Source organism: Oncorhynchus keta, chromosome 35 (assembly GCF_023373465.1).
Source record: "Oncorhynchus keta strain PuntledgeMale-10-30-2019 chromosome 35, Oket_V2, whole genome shotgun sequence".
In the NCBI taxonomy this organism is placed as follows: Eukaryota; Metazoa; Chordata; class Actinopteri; order Salmoniformes; family Salmonidae; genus Oncorhynchus; species Oncorhynchus keta.
In genome coordinates this window covers 45,323,981-45,341,613 of record NC_068455.1, presented here as the reverse complement: position 1 = coordinate 45,341,613, position 17,633 = coordinate 45,323,981, and the positions used below count along the sequence as shown (strand labels likewise).

Genomic DNA, 17,633 nt, shown 5'->3' with positions numbered 1-17,633 from the left:
ACCAATCTAGGCAACCATAGACATACATAAACACCTAGATGGTAAACAACCCCATAAACTTATAAAATCCATAGACAGTACAAAAACACATACATCACCCATGTCACACCCTAACCTAACCAAAATATATAAAGAAAACAAAGAATACTCAGGCCAGGGCGTGACATAGAGAGGAACCAGGCTATGTGGGGTGGCCAGTCCTCTTCTGGCTGTGCTGGGTGGAGATTATAACTGAACATGGCCAAGATGTTCAAATGTTCATAAATGACCAGCATGGTCAAATAATAATAATCACAGGCAGAACAGTTGAAACTGGAGCAGCAGCATGGCCAGATGGACTGGGGATAGCAAGGAGTCATCATGCCAGGTAGTCCTGAGGCATGGTCCTATGGCTCAGGTCCTCCGAGAGAGAAAGAAAGATAGAAAGAGAGAATTAGAGAAAGCATACTTAAATTCACACAGGACACCGGGTAGGACAGGAGAAGTACTCCTGATATAACAAATTACCCTAGCCCCCCGACACATAAACTACTGCAGCATAAATACAGGAGGGGTTAGGAGACACTGTGGCCCCATCCGATGATACCCCCGGACAGGGCCAAACAGGAAAGATATAACCCCACCCCCTTTTCCAAAGCACAGCCCCCACACCACTAGAGGGATATCTTCAACCACCAACTTACCATCCTGAGACAAGACCGAGTATAGCCCACAAAGATCTCCGCCACGGCACAACCCAAGGGGGGGGGGGGCGCCAACCCAGACAGGAAGATCATATCAGTGACTCAACCCACTCAAGCTCTATAGGAGAAAGGAGAAAGCCCTGCCTCCAGCTGTTTGCTTAGACATTTTAGGGACAATTAGGAGGCCTGCGTCTTGTGACCGTAGCGTACGTGTAGGTATGTACGGCAGGACAAAATCAGACAGATATGTAGGAGCAAGCCCATGTAATGCTTTGTAGGTTAGCAGTAAAACCTTGATATCAGCCCTTGCCTTGACAGGAAGCCAGTATAGGGAGGCTAGCACTGGAGTAATGTGATCAAATTTTGGGGTTCTAGTCAGGATTCTAGCAGCCGTATTTAGCACTAACTGAAGTTTATTTCGTGTTTTATCCGGGTAGCCGGAAAGTAGAGCATTGCAGTAGTCTGACCTAGAAGTAATAAAAGCATAAATACATTTTTCTGCATCATTTTTGGACAGAAAGTTTCTGATTTTTGCAATGTTACGTAGATGGAAAAAAGCTGTCCTTCGAAACAGTCTTGATATGTTCGTCAAAAGAGAGATCAGAGTCCAGAGTAACGCCAAGGTCCTTCCCAGTTTTATTTGAGACGACTGTAAAACCATTAAGGATAATTGTCAGATTCAACAGAAGAACTCTTTGTTTCTTGGGACCTAGAACAAGTGTCTCTGTTTTGTCCGAGTTTAAAAGTAGAAAGTTTGCAGCCATCCACTTCCTTATGTCTGAAACACAGGCTTCCAGCAAGGGCAAATTTGGCGCTTCACCATGTTTCATTGAAATGTACAGCTGTGTGTCATCCGCATAGCAGTGAAAGTTAACATTATGTTTTCGAATGACATCCCCAAGAGGTCAAATATATAGTAAAAACAATAGGAAAGTCAGAGGAAAGCCAATACAATTGCCAGAGACTCCAGGCACCCAAGTCATAGACAAGCGGTACCAGAGTGCCAAGTATAGGACCAAAAGGCTCCTTAACAGCTTCTACCCCCAAGCCATAAGACTGCTGAACAATTAATCAAATGGCCACCAGACTATTTACATTGACACCCCTTCTCCATTTGTTTTGAACACTGCTGCTACTCACTGTTTATTATCTCTACGTAGTCATTTCACCCCTACCTACATGTACAAATTACCTCAACTAACCTGTACCCCCGCACACTGACTTGGTACCAGTACCCCTGTATATAGCCTCGTTATTGTTATTTTATTGTGTTTGTTTTTATATTTTTTTTACTTTAGTTTATTTGGTAAATATTTTCTTAATAACTCTTCTTGAACTACACTGTTGGTTAATAAGGGCTTGTATGTAAGCATGTCACGGTAAGGTGTACACTTGTTGTATTCGGCACATGTGATTTGATGAATTTCACCACTCGCTGCAAGTCCTCATGCTTCAGGTCTAACCTGTGCTTGCTTGGGCCAGCTCTCTTTTTGATGGGAGGCATTAGACCATTCTCCTTGTACGACTGGTGGAGGACAGTCAGGTGCGTTCTACTAATGCTGAAAGACAAATTCTAGACACAAATATATTTGCAATATTATACAATAAATAGCCGTAGTCACTCTCAGACACACCTGGCTACCTTGATGGGTCATGGAATCATCTGGCAAAATGGAGTCTTTTGTTTAGCAAAACAATTAACCATAATCCTAATCCATAGAGTGCTAGCAATACAAACCGATTGTCATAGCTAGTTAAAGTTAACCAAATAGGTTCAATAATAGCTGGTTAGGTAGCTAACATTAGGCTATTGTCACGCCCTGATCTGTTTCACCTGTTCCTGTGATTGTCTCCACCCCCTCCAGGTGTCGCTTATTTTCCCCAGTGTATTTATCCCTGTGTTTCCTGTCTCTCTGTGCCAGTTTGTCTTGTATGTTTCGTCAAGTCAACCAGTGTGTTTTTTGATATTCTCCTTTTTCTAGCCCTCCCGGTTTTGACCCTTGCCTGTTTCTGGACTCTGTACGAGCCTGTCTGCTACTCATTACATTTACATTTAAGTACCTTATCCAGATCTTGCATTCACCTTATGACATCAGTGCCACTTTCTAGTGCATCTAAATCTTTTTGACTACTACTACTTTACCTCTAGGAATCTGTTCTGGTTTTGACTACCATTTTTCTTGCCTACCCCTTTAAATTATTAAACATTGTAAGACTCCAACCATCTGCCTCCTGTGTCTGCATCTGGGTCTCTCCTTGTGCCCTAACTTGTTATGGCTGCAATACCAATACCGGGATCGATATGACAACTACCAGTGAAAATAGAGGGCGCCAAATTCAAACCACAGAAATCTCATAATTGCAATTCCTAAAACATACATGTGTCATATCATTATAAAGGTAATCTTGTTGTTAATCCCACCAAAGTGTCTGATTTCAAATAGGCTTTTCAGTGAAAGCACTACAAACGATTATGTTAGCTCTCCACCAAACAACAATAAGCACAGCCATTTTCCAGCGAAATATAGCATTCACAAAAAGCTGAAATAAAGATACAATTAATCACGAACCTTGAATTATCTTCATCAGATGACACTAATATGATTTCATGTTACACAATACATCATGTTTTGTTTGATAAAGTTCATATTTATATAAAAAAAAATCTGAGTTTACATTGGCTTATTTGATTCACTTGTTCCAAAAACATCAAGTGATTTTGCATAGCCACATCGTTTCAACAGAAATACTCATCATAAATGTAGATGATAATACAAGTTATACACGTGGAATTATAGATATACCTCTCCTTAATGCAACCGCTGTGTCAGATTTCAAAGAAAGTTTATGGGAAAAGCAACACATGCAATAATCTGAGACGGCGCTCAGAACAGTACCAAAATTAGCCGCCATGTTGGAATCAACGTAAACCAGAAAATACATGATAAATGTTTCCTTACTTTTTGATGAACTTCATCAGAATGTAGTCCTAGGAATCCTAGGTCCACAATAAATGCTTGATTTGTTCCAAAATGTCTGTTATTTATGTCCAATTAGCTACTTTGGTTAGCGCGTTTGGTAAACAATTCCAAAGTCACAAAGCTTGTCCACTATAACGTGACGAAATGTCCAAATGTTCCGTAACAGTCAGTAGAAACATGTCAAACGATGTACTGAATCAATCTTTAGCATGTTGTTTACATATATATTGAATAACGTTCCAACCGGAGAATTATAATGACTTCAGATGGAACGCAGGTCCTTCATCTGTGAACGCGCATAGTGAATGCATGGTCAGCTCGAGGCAGTGGTGACTCTTTCAGGTGTCATTCGACCCCCTTCACATGAAAGTCATCAGACAAAGTTCTATTGACTGCTGACATCTAGTGGAAGTCGTAGGATGTGACAACTCATCCATATCTCACTGTAATTTCAAAGAAACTTTGTAAATTCATTAGTTATTCTGCGCTCTGGTACACAGTTGGTGCAGTGTTGTTCTATTGAAATGGATGCTTGCATATTCAAGTCTTTTGTTAAGTTTCAATAAGCGATGCATAAAAAAGCCGCGTTAGACAGGATTACCCTACACATACTGACCAGCTCAAATAGACAGAAGTGTGCTATATGGCAGACCAATCCAAACTCATCTCATTGCATGTCCAGCCCACTTATTAACTCAGCCAATCATGGTTAGTGGGAAGGTTGCTGACTTTTTCTGTGGCATAACCAACTAGGCTCATAATTTAACAATTTATTAATATTTACAGATGGCATACAAATTTGTTATCAAGGCACATGAAAGTTTGAGAAGGCATTTCTGCGAAAAAGTTTACGTTCGAACAGCTCTCCAGCTCTCCGTTCGAACAGCTCTCTCCGCCAACATATGCCTAGTTTCCTGAAACAGGTCACATTTAAAGTTTAAGCCTTGCTGCCACTCTGTTCTCTGTACATTTTCAATTGATGGGGCACCATAAAGACATACGAGTGAAATTTGTACAGCATTCTCACACACGGGTACAACAAATACAGCATATTTCAAGGCATGCCTCAAAATATGGTAATAAGCCAGAAACAACTATATATAGCATGCACCCACTGGTGGTCAAAAGGCTTTTGGCGCTTCAAAATGACTGTAAGGAACTATATTCTGTGGGGTGGAATTACAGTACCAATTAAAATACTGCAATTCTTTCCCAGCCCACAGAATCTTCCCACAATGCACCATCATTTAAACCAGTATGCTGCAGTAAAATGTTTCAGAGTATTGTTGATCATGCCAAAAATTACTTTGTATAATTTACAGTTTTCTGTTACAGCGCACTGCTGTGAGGCTGGTGTTTTAGCCCACATTGTAACGGCGTTCGTCTGTTCGTATATATTATTATTATTATTATTATTAAGAGAGTCGGACCGAAATGCAGCGTTTTGGTTACTCATGCCTTTAATGAATGAAAACGCGGTACATGAAATAACTGAAACTAAATACAAAAACAACAGAACGGAACATGAAACTAATTACAGCCTATCTGGTGACTACAACACAGAGACAGGTACAAACACCCACGAAATACAAAGCGAAACTGAGGCTGTCTAAATACGGTTCCCAATCAGAGACAACGACAAGCACCTGACTCTGATTGAGAATCGCCTCAGGCAGCCAAGCCTAACAACACCCCTAATCAGCCGCGATCCCAAATACTACAAACCCCAATACGAAAACAACATATAAACCCATGTCACACCCTGGCCAACCCAAACATATAACAAAAGCAAAAATACAATGACCAAGGCGTGACACACATAATGTATTTATTATCATTAATACATCTCTCCCTCCCTCTCTATCTTCCAATATTGATATTTCTCTCCTTTAAAAACTTCTTAAGGTATAGGGGACGCTTGTCCCGCTTGGCCAAAAGCCAGGGAAAATGCAGCGTGGCAAATTCAAATAAAATGATATAAAAATCTAACTTTCATTAAATCACACATGTAGGATACTAAATTAAAGCTACACTCATTTTGAATCCAGCCAACATGTCAGATTTTAAAAAGGCTTTTCGGCTACACAAAACAGAGAAATAAAATATAAAACATGCCTTACCTTTGACGAGCTTCTTTTGTTGGCACTCCAATATGTCCCATAAACATCACAATTGGTCCTTTTGTTGGATTAATTAGAAAGGCAGGGTAGAATAGCTATAGGTCTGTAGCAGTTTGGTTCTAGAGTGTCTCCCCCTTTGAAGAGGGGATGACCGCGGCAGCTTTCAATCTATGGGAGTCTCAGACGATACGAGAGGTTGAACAGGCTAGTAATAGGGATTGCAAAAATTTCAGCAGATAATTTGAGATAGAAAGGGTCCAGATTTTCTAGCCCGGCTGATTTGTAGGGGTCCAGATTTTGCAGCTCTTTCATAACATCAGCTATCTGGATTTGGGTGAAGGAGAAGTGGGGGAGGTTTGGGCGAGTTGCTCTGGGGAGTGCAGGGCTGTTGACCGGGGTAGGGGTAGCCAGGTGGAAAGCATGGCCAGCCGTAGATAAATGCTTATTGAAATTCTCAATTATAATGGGTTTATTGGTGGTGACAGGTGTGCATTGTTAAAAGTTAATTTGTGGGATTTCTTTGAGCCAACCAGTTGTTGTGACAAAGTAGGGTTGGTAAACAGAAGATAGCCCTATTTGGTAAAAGACCAAGTCCATATTATGGCAGTAACAGCTTAAACGAAGAGAAACGACAGTCCGTTACCTTATGACATGGTCGGTCAATCTGTAAAATTTCAAGGACTTTCAAAGTTTCTTGAAGTGCATGAGGACCGCCACAGGAAAGGAAGACCCAGAGTAACATTTCATTAGTTACCAGACCCATTGAAATTGCAGCTCAAATAAATGCTTATTTTTTCAAGTAACAGACACATCTCAACATCAGCTGTTCAGAGGAGACTTCGTGAATCAGGCCTTCATGGTCAAATTGCTTCAAAGAATCCACTGCTAAAGGATACCAATAAGAAGAAGAGATTTGCTTGGACCAAGAAACACGAGCAATGGACATTAGACTGGTGGACATCTGTCCTTTGGTCCGATGACAACTCCATTGTGTCCTCCTCCCAGAGCGCTAAGAACCTTGGCGTGATCCTGGACAACACCCTGTCGTTCTCAACTAACATCAAGGCAGTGGCCCGTTCCTGTAGGTTCATGCTCTACAACATCCGCAGAGTACGACCCTGCCTCACACAGGAAGCGGCGCAGGTCCTAATCCAGGCACTTGTCATCTCCCGTCTGGATTACTGCAACTCGCTGTTGGCTGGGCTCCCTGCCTGTGCCATTAAACCCCTACAACTCATCCAGAACGCCGCAGCCCGTCTGGTGTTCAACCTTCCCAAGTTCTCTCACGTCACCCCGCTCCTCCGCTCTCTCCACTGGCTTCCAGTTGAAGCTCGCATCCGCTACAAGACCATGGTGCTTGCCTACGGAGCTGTGAGGGGAACGGCACCTCAGTACCTCCAGGCTCTGATCAGGCCCTACACCCAAACAAGGGCACTGCGTTCATCCACCTCTGGCCTGCTCGCCTCCCTACCACTGAGGAAGTACAGTTCCCGCTCAGCCCAGTCAAAACTGTTCGCTGCTCTGGCCCCCAATGGTGGAACAAACTCCTCACGACGCCAGGACAGCGGAGTCAATCACCACCTTCCGGAGACACCTGAAACCCCACCTCTTTAAGGAATACCTAGGATAGGATAAGTAATCCTTCTCACCCCCCTTTTAAGATTTAGATGCACTATTGTAAAGTGACTGTTCCACTGGATGTCATAAGGTGAATGCACCAATTTGTAAGTCGCTCTGGATAAGAGCGTCTGCTAAATGACTTAAATGTAAATGATATCCAAAATGTCCATTTATTTGGCACGTTTGATCCAGAAAAAAACAGCTTCCAAATTGCGCAACGACACTACAAAATATTTCAAAAGTTGCCTGTAAACTTTGCCAAAACATTTCAAACTACTTTTGTAATACAACTTTAGGTATTTTTAAACGTTAATAATCGATCAAATTGAAGATGGGTCTATCTGTGTTCAATACAGGAAGACAACAAACCAAGCTACTTTTCAAGTCTTGCGCAACTCTCAACAGTGTTACGAAGTTCCTAGATGGCCGTACTTCTTCATTGCACAAATTAATAACCTCAACCAAATTCTAAAGACTGGAGACATCCAGTGGAAGCGGTAGGAACTGAAAACAAGTTCCTAAGAAATATCGTTTCCCAATGAGACCTCACTGAACAGACAGAGACCTCAAAAAACAACAATTCTGAACGGTTAGATGATTAAAACAGTTTTAGAAACTTCAGAGTGTTTACCAGCCAAATCTACTAATAATATGCATATCTTATATTCTTGGCAGGAGTAGCAGGAAGTTGAAATTGGGCACGCTATTTATCCAAAAGTGAAAATGCTGCCCCCTATACCTTAAGCAGTTAAACCTAGGAGAGGAGCTGCTTTTACTACTAGACTATGTGGGGACACTTTATTTGAAGGGTACCTACATAAGGAAATCATAACCCATTTATAACGCATACATAATCAAATCATTAACACCATTTTTCCTCCCTACACTCAGATGCTCCAGTCCTGGACCCGGTTTTCCAGGATGTTCGCTCGCCCAACTACCAGTTTGTAACCCTGCGCTGCATCATTCAGAAGTCCAACCCACCACACATGGCCAGCATCCGCTGGACGCGAAACGGCGAGCCCCTGACCTCCCTGACCCCAAACCCCCGGGAGAACCCGCAGCTGAAATTCAAATTGGACCCCAGCAACAACGGCACGTACAAGTGCCGTGTCAACAACGGCGTGGGCTCTTCTACCTGCACCTTCAACATCTCATGTGAGTACCAGAAGCTGCTGAAGTTTCTGGTGGGGTTGTGGTCAATTCCATTTAAATTCAATCAATTCGGGATGTAAATTGGAATTTCCATATACTTCCTGAATGGGCTAAATTGAAATGGAATTGTTCCAGGTTACTGGAAATTGATTTGACCTTGTTTCCTGGTTTCATTTCATACATTAGCACATTGACTTGACTTCTTTGGTGTTGACAGGTTAGAAAAAAGGCTGCATAGGTGGGGAGCAGCCATATCGTTATGGCGACACCTACAAAAGAGAGTTTCGCTTTGTGTAAAATATAGGACTGAAAATTAAGTACATGAAACGTTTGAAAACTTTTACTAATGGACTTAATCTGACCCACTGATACGCAATAGATAAAAGTATTAAACCAACCAACCAACTAACTCTCCCCTCTCTCCTTCCCCCTGTTCTTCTCCCTCTCTCCCTCCCTCACCTTTCCCTCACCTCTCCCAACACTGTAGCACGTCCATATAGTGCTGAGTTCTACTTTGACACGCCCAACCCCATCCGCAATCTGAAGGGCAACAACTTCTCCTACAACCTCCAGTGGACCCAGAGAGATCCCGTGGCTACAGACCGGATCATTGGCTACTGGGTCAACGTTCGCAATGTGAGTCACTCGTACAGACACTCACTCACTCACTAGGGATGTGCTCAGGGTTTTGAATATTCTCCTTTCCTTTTCTCTTCCTCTCTATCCTCCCTTCATATTCCCCATATCCTTCCTTTATTCTCCTTTCTCCCTTTCTCTTAAAACTTCTTGTAATTAGGGGGCAGTATTTCCATTTTTGGAAAATCAAATCAAATCAAATCAAATTGGATTTGTTACATACACATGGTTAGCAGATGTTAATGCGAGTGTAGCGAAATGCTTGTGCTTCTATTTCCGACAATGCAGTAATAACCAACAAGTAATCTAGCTAACAATTCCAAAACTACTACCTGATAGACACAAGTGTAAGGGGATAAAGAATATGTACATAAAGATATATGAATGAGTGATGGTAGAGAGCGGCATAGGCAAGATACAGTAGATGGTATTGAGTGCAGTATATACGTATGAGATGAGTATGTAAACAAAGTGGCATAGTTAAAGTGGCTAGTGATACATGTATTACATAAAGATGCAGTAGATGATATAGAGTACAGTATATACATATACATATGAGATGAATAATGTAGGGTATGTAACATTATATTAGGTAGCATTGTTTAAAGTGGCTAGTGATATATTTTACATCATTTCCCATTATTAAAGTGGCTGGAGTTGAGTCAGTGTGTTGGCAGCAGCCACTCAATGTTAACAGTCTGATGGCCTTGAGATAGAAGATGTTTTTCAGTCTCTCGGTCCCAGCTTTGATGCACCTGTACTGACCTCGCCTTCTGGATGATAGCGGGGTGAACAGGCAGTGGCTCGGGTGGTTGTTGTCCTTGATGATCTTTATGGCCTTCCTGTGACATCGGGTGGTGTAGGTGTCCTGGAGGGCAGGTAGTTTGCCCCCGGTGATGCGTTGTGCAGACCTCACTACCCTCTGGAGAGCCTTACGTTTGTGGGCGGAGCAGTTGCTGTACCAGGCGGTGATAAGCCCGGCAGGATGCTCTCGATTGTGCATCTGTAGAAGTTTGTGAGTGCTTTTGGTGACAAGCTGAATTTCTTCAGCCTCCTGAGGTTTAAGAGGCGCTGCTGCGTCTTCTTCACGATGCTGTCTGTGTGGGTGGACCAATTCAGTTTGTCTGTGATGTGTACGCCGAGGAACTTAAAACTTACTACCCTCTCCACTACTGTTCCATCGATGTGGATAGGGGGGTGTTCCCTCTGCTGTTTCCTGAAGTCCACAATCATCTCCTTAGTTTTGTTGATGTTGAGTGTGAGGTTATTTTCCTGACACCACACTCCGAGGGCCCTCACCTCCTCCCTGTAGGCCGTCTCGTCGTTGTTGGTAATCAAGCCTACCACTGTTGTGTCGTCCTCAAACTTGATGATTGAGTTGGAGGCGTGCGTGGCCACGCAGTCGTGGGTGAACAGGGAGTACAGGAGAGGGCTCAGTACGCACCATTGTGTGGCCCCAGTGTTGAGGATCAGCGGGGTGGAAATGTTGTTGCCTACCCTCACCACCTGGGGGTGGCCCGTCAGAAAGTCCAGTACCCAGTTGCACAGGGCGGGGTCAAGACCCAGGGTCTCGAGCTTGATGACGAGCTTGGAGGGCACTATGGTGTTAAATGCCGAGCTGTAGTCGATGAACAGCATTCTCACGTAGGTATTCCTCTTGTCCAGATGGGTTAGGGCAGTGTGCAGTGTGGTTGAGATTGCATCGTCTGTGGACCTTGGGCGGTAAGCAAATTGGAGTGGGTCTAGGGTGTCAGGTAGGGTGGAGGTGATATGGTCCTTGACTAGTCTCTCAAAACACTTCATGATGACGGAAGTGAGTGCTACGGGGCGGTAGTCGTTTAGCTCAGTTACCTTAGCTTTCTTGGGAACAGGAACAATGGTGGCCCTCTTGAAGCATGTGGGAACAACAGACTGGGATAGGGATTGATTGAATATGTCCGTAAACACACCAGCCAGCTGGTCTGCGCATGCTCTGAAGGCACGGCTGGGGTTGCCGTCTGGGCCTGCAGCCTTGCGAGGGTTGACACGTTTAAATGTTTTCCTCACGTCGGCTGCAGTGAAGGAGAGTCCGCATGTTTTAGTTGCGGGCCGTGTCAGTGGCACTGTATTGTCCTCAAAGCAGGCAAAAAAGTTATTTAGTCTGCCTGGGAGCAAGACATCCTGGTCCGTGACGGGGCTGGTTTTCTTTTTCTAATCCGTGATTGACTGTAGACCCTGCCACATACCTCTTGTGTCTGAGCTTTTGAATTGAGATTCTACTATGTCTCTATAATGACGCTTAGCTTGTTTGATTGCCTTGCGGAGGGAACTGTTTGTATTCGGTCATGTTTCCGGTTACAATGCCCTGATTAAAAGCAGTGGTTCAGGCTTTCAGTTTCACACGAATGTTGCCATCAATCCACGGTTTCTGGTTTGGGAATGTTTTAATCATGGCTATGGGAACGACATCTTCAATGCACGTTCTAATGAACTCGCTCACCGAATCAGCGTATTCATCAATGTTGTTGTCTGACGCAATACGAAACATATCCCAGTCCACGTGATGGAAGCAGTCTTGGAGTGTGGAATCAAATTGGTCAGACCAGCGTTGAACAGACCTCAGCGTTGAACGGACCTTCTTGTTTTAGTTTCTGTCTGTAGGCAGGGATCAACAAAATGGAGTCGTGGGCAGCTTTTCCGAAAGGAGGGCGGGGCAGGGCCTTTATGCATCGTGGAAGTTAGAATAGCAGTGATCCAAGGTTTTCCAGCCCTGGTTGCGCAATCGATATGCTGATAAAATTTAGGGAGTCTTGTTTTCAGATTAGTCTTGCTAAAATCCCCAGCTACAATGAATGCAGCCTCCTGATAAATGGATTCCAGTTTGCAAAGAGTCAAATAAAGTTTGTTCAGAGCCATTGACATTTGATTGTGAGGAATTCTAAATCAGGTGAACAGAAGGACTTGAGTACCTTTATGTTATTATGATCACACCACGTCACATTAACCATGAAGCATACGCCCCCGCCCCTCTTCTTACCAGAAAGATGTTTGTTTCTGTCGGCGCGATGTGTGCAGAAACCAGCTGGCTGCACCGACTCCGATGGCGTCTCTCCAGTGAAGCAAAGAACGTTACAGTCTCTGATGTCCCTCTGGAATGCTACCCTTGCTCGGATTTCATCAACCTTTTTGTCAAGAGACTGGACATTGGCGAGAAGAATGCTAGGGAGTGGTGCACGATGTGCCCGTCTCCGGAGTCTGACCAGAAGACCGCTCCATTTCCCCCTTTTACGAAGTCGTTTTTTTGTGTCGCCGGCTGGGATCCATTCCGTTGTCCTGGGTGAAAGGCAGAACACAGGATCCGCTTCGCGAAAGTCATATTCTTGGTCGTACTGATGGTGAGTTGACGCTGCTCTTATGTTCAGTAGTTCTTCTCAACTGTATGTAATGAAACCTAAGATAACCTGGGGTACCAATGTAAGAAATAACACGTGAAAAAAAACTAAAAACTGCATAGTTTCCTAGGAACGCGAAGCGAGGCGGCCATCTCTGTCGGCGCCGGAAGTAGGAAAAATAACGTTCCCAGAGTAAACAGGCTATTTTGTCAGGACAAGATGCTAGAATATGTATATAATTGACAGCTTGGGATAGAAAACACTCTAAAGTTTCTAAAACTGTAAAAATATTGTCTGTGAGTATAACATAACTGATATTGCAGGCGAAAGCCTGAGAAAAATCCAATCCGGAAGTGACTCATGTTTTGAAAGCTCTGCGTTCCGATGCGTCCCTATTGAGCAGTGAATGGGCTATCAACCAGATTCCCTTTTCTACGTATTCCCCAAGGTGTCCACAGCATTTTGACGTAGTTTCACGCTTATATATTGCAGAATGAGCTTAAGCAACTATATTGCGTAAGTGGTCACCTGATGGCCCTCAGAGTGATTCTTGCATAAAATACAGAGGTAGCCATTTTTCCTCTCGGTCCTACTGAAAAGCCAACTGTCCTTGTTGATATATTATCGAATAGATATTTGAAAAACACCTTGAGGATTGATTATAAACAACGTGTTTCTGTTGATATTATGGAGCTAATTTGGAATATTTTTCAGTGTTTTCGTGACAGCAATTTCCGGTCGATTTCTCAGCCAAACATGAAGAACAAACGGAGCTATTTCGCCTACAAAAATACTATTTTTGGAAAAAAAGAACATTTGCTATCTAACTGGGAGTCTCTTGAGTGAAAACATCCGAAGCTCATCAAAGGTAAACGATTTCATATGATTGCTTTTCTGATTTTCGTGACCAAGTTGCCTACTGCTAGCTGGACATAATGCTATGCTAGGCTATCGATTAACTTACACAAATGCTTGTCTTGCTCTGGCTGTAAAGCACATTTTCCAAATCTGAGATGACAGGGTGATTAACAAACGGCTAAGCTGTGTTTCAATATATCTCACTTGAGATTTCATGAATAGGAATATATTCTGGTAATATTTATGTCCATTGCGTTATGCTAACTAGTGTCAGATGATGACAACGATCCCAGACACGGGATGGGTATTTACAACAGTTTTAAAGCCTGTGATGAAAAATGAACCTCCCCCCTAACTTTTGGTTGTTGGAATATGGGAAACACATCTGAGAGTGTTTAGTTCTATATGTAAATGTAATCTTAAATGTATTATACGTTAATGTATTTCCTGTCTTGAAGGTGATACGTCATGACATTGCATGTGTTGCAAAATCTATACCTATGTAGCTATGCAAAATGGCAATCCTGCATAGTTGTGTAACAAAAACATGCAGATGTGTTCAGCCCCACAATTAATTATTACCCAGCAGCATACCATCCTGCATTCCACTAATGACTTGCCTTTGAAGTTAAGCAGGGTTGATCCTGGATGGGAGACCAGATACTGCTGGAAGTGGGTTTTGAGGGCCAGTAGGAGGCACTCTTTCCTCTTCTGTAAAAAACAAAAACATGCCCTGTGTAGGGTGCGGGATTGGGATGTTAAATGGGTCCTATCTGTGGTCACTAAAGATCCGATGGCACTTATCGTAAGAGTAGGGGTGTTAACCCTGGTGTCCTGGTTAACTTCCCAACCTGGCCACCTACTGTAATCAACTGCATCTTCCAATTGGCTCATTCCTCACCCATTTAACTATTCCCCAGGTCGTTGCTGTAAATGAGAATGTGACTGGCAGCTTCATTAAATAGCACCCTCAAAACACCAGTCTCAACGTCAACGTTGAAGAGGCGACTTCGGGATGCTGGCCTTCTAGGCAGAGTTCCTCTATCCAGTGTCTCTGTTCTTTTGCCCATCTTAATCTTTTCTTTTTATTGGCCAGTCTAGGATATGGCTTTTTCTTTGCCACTACCTAGAAGGCCAGCATCCCGGAGTAGCCTCTTCACTGTTGACGTTGAGACTGGTGCTTTGCTGGTGTTTGAGGATTTGTGAGGCATCAGTTTCTCAAAGTGGACACACTAATGTTCTTGTCCCCTTGCTCAGTTGTGCACCGGGGCCTCCCACTCCTCTTTCTATTCTGGTTAGAGCCAGATCTTCAGATTCTTGGTAATTTCTCGCATAGAATATCCTTCATTTCTCAGAACAAGAAAAAAATGACGAGTTTCAGAAGAAAGGTCTTTGTTTCTGGCCATTTTGAGCCTGTAATCGAACCCACAAATGCTGACGCTCCAGATACTCAACTAGCCTAAAGAAGACCATTTTTATTTTCTTTAATCAGAACAACAGTTTTCAGTTGTTTTAACACAATTGCAAAAGGGTTTTCTAATGATCAATTAGCCTTTTAAAATGATACACTTGGATTAGCTAACACAACGTGCCATTGGAACACAGGAGTGTTTTTGCTGATAATGGGCACCTATGTAGATATTCCATTAAAAATAAGCCATTTCCAGCGACAATAGTCATTTGCAAAACTAACAATGTCTACACTGTATTTCTGATCAATTTGATGTTATTTTAATGGACAAAAAATGTGCTTTTCTTTCAAAAACAAGGACATTTCGAAGTGACCCCAAACTTTTGAACTGTAGTGTACATACATACATAGATACTGTATGCTACAGTAGAAACAACCACACGATACACAGAAAATAAGGCACATAATTGTATTGGAACGCATACATAAAACAACAACGAAGGGAATGCAAGCGCCAGACAGAAAATGTGCAAGTCTGCTGTGGTGGTTAATTTCTTTACTATCAAATGAGGAGAGACAAACTTATCACACAAGTCAGAGTTATACTTGAACTAAATATTTAATCATTTATTAATGAAGGAGCAGGTCAATACAACGCACACATAAAAAGTGAATCGATTGAGTACTCTACGATAATGATGGCTGGTCGACGAATCACGCTCAGATGATTCGTTGAGAGCTCCGAGACAAAAGTACAAAGGTATTTTATAGCCAAGACACACCCCTTTCAAATTACATGACGAACAACAGATGTATAGAATGTGTCACAGGGTTAAGATTTGTATGAAAGATACTTATAATTCACAGCAGTATCTGCTGTGTCAACAGTTATCTCTTTCATTGTACAGACCAGGGTCTGGCAATGGGGTCATCTCTCCCTTGTACCATATAGAACAGAAACATTAACTCATTCTCTGGAATGTGGTCTCTTTAGGTTTTATCACCCAAAAGACAGCATAAATCTCCTGTCAGTGTTATCTCCCGCAGGCCCATCCTCAGTAGAACACTCACAGATGTGCTTTCTAACAACCCCTTATTATGTTGCATAAAACAAACATTTGATTCAATAATAGCATTATAACATAATCTTGCAATTTTCCGAGACACCTGAACAATTACGACATTGAGAACGGTTTCACTTTTCACCCTACACTCAAACTGTGTGGTTTCTCATTTTTCCTCATGCACCTGTAGCAGCAATCCCTTGTGCTGACCTTTCCTGTCACCTTGTCCCTGTTTAAAACTGTTTGGAATAAAAATAATTAGCAATCATAATGTTAGCTAGCTACTGTAAAAAGCATGTCTTAAACTACGTTACAGCTTTGAGTAAACATCCTTGTCTGGTCTGATAGGCAACTTGGCTATACTTACCTTCATAGTTGAAAAGGTAACTGGAGATAAAGTTTGAATCCTTTTTCTAACTTGGAGGTCGGTGCATTGCTACTTGCATTGGCCAGACAATTGTATATCCGTCACTGTTATCTTTGGCAGCTCTTGCAAGCACCTTGTGTAAAAACAGTGCCATGGTTGCTAAGGGAAGGGGGCCTTGGCTAATTGCTGGCCACTGTTAAAAAGAAAAATGCTATTGCAAACTCTTTGCAATAAGGAATTGAGACCAAAAGCTCAAGAGAAGTTTTAAGTGTTTATTACCAAGAATACAGTCAGCTGAGCTTTTCTGCTAAGGTCCACAAAAAGTAGGGCTCTAAATATCCCCATTATGCTTTTCCTCAGTCTTCCATTAAGGGCTACAGGATCACAAGAGATGTCCCACTTTAACCCAGTCAGTGATTTTCATCACCTGCTTTACCGTTAGATCTATGATTGAGTTTGTGAGATATTCTATACCTTTTTCCCAGTCCTCTGCTAACGTTTTCTTGACCAGCTTATCTATTGGCTCCTTATGTTGTGCTACAGTAGGAGCTGGCGGGTAATAATTACCATTACTCAGATCTGGATCACATCTCTCATCCCACACTATACCCATACCCCACCTCCCTGTGATAACCCTGTGTGACAGATTTTAGGGCCTAAAGTTTTTCCGCAATCCCTCCATAAATTCCTGTTTCCGTGTCTTGGTCCCAGTTCTCTGGGTGGTATGTCTTTGATATGGAGGAGAGAGCAGTGGGGTTGAGAGAGTGTCCAGTTCTACATATCTCTGGGTCGCATGCTTCCTGATCGTCCCCTGCAACAGATGGGCTGCCACCCATATCACCATGCCCTTATGCTTAGTTACACTCACAGCTTCAGCAACTTTTGATGTTACCCTCTCCCAGTGAACACGAGTATCTTCTTATCGAGCTATCCACTCAATATAAAGTGTTATCTGATTTTCTCCCCTTGTAGTGGTAGGGATTATAGCAGCCACCACAAACACTACCCCAACTAAAAATGTCTCTATGCCCCATATTATTGCCGTTTTACAGTGTGATCTACACTTCTTTTCCATCCTCAAGGATGGAATATCCTGAAGGCATATCTACAGAGGAAGTGGACGAATCTGGATCTGTCATTTGTGGGGAATTTATGTTTGATGAGGCTAGTGTTGAGATGAAGGGGAATTAGATTGTAATTTGTTTCCATGATTAAACTGTTTTTTAATGAAGGTCGTGACGAAAATCCGGAAGGAAGAGTTATGATTCTGATGTAGGTTTAAAAACAGTTGGAGTTAAGGTTAGATTTGATTAATGATATTTGGAGAGTTGGATAGCGTCTGCTAAATGACTTAAATGTAAATGTAA

General features: G+C 42.6%; 1 protein-coding gene across 1 annotated transcript in view; it reads left to right on the top strand.

Annotated features, from left to right (window-relative positions):
• Positions 1 to 17,633, top strand: part of LOC118369131 (MAM domain-containing glycosylphosphatidylinositol anchor protein 1) — a 377,353-nt gene that overhangs the window by 291,324 nt on the left and 68,396 nt on the right. Inside the window, exons 11-12 of the mRNA XM_052497083.1 lie at positions 8,296 to 8,562; positions 9,047 to 9,195. Of these exons, the coding sequence (XP_052353043.1) occupies positions 8,296 to 8,562; positions 9,047 to 9,195 (416 nt within the window). The remainder of the gene's footprint in view (positions 1 to 8,295; positions 8,563 to 9,046; positions 9,196 to 17,633) is intronic.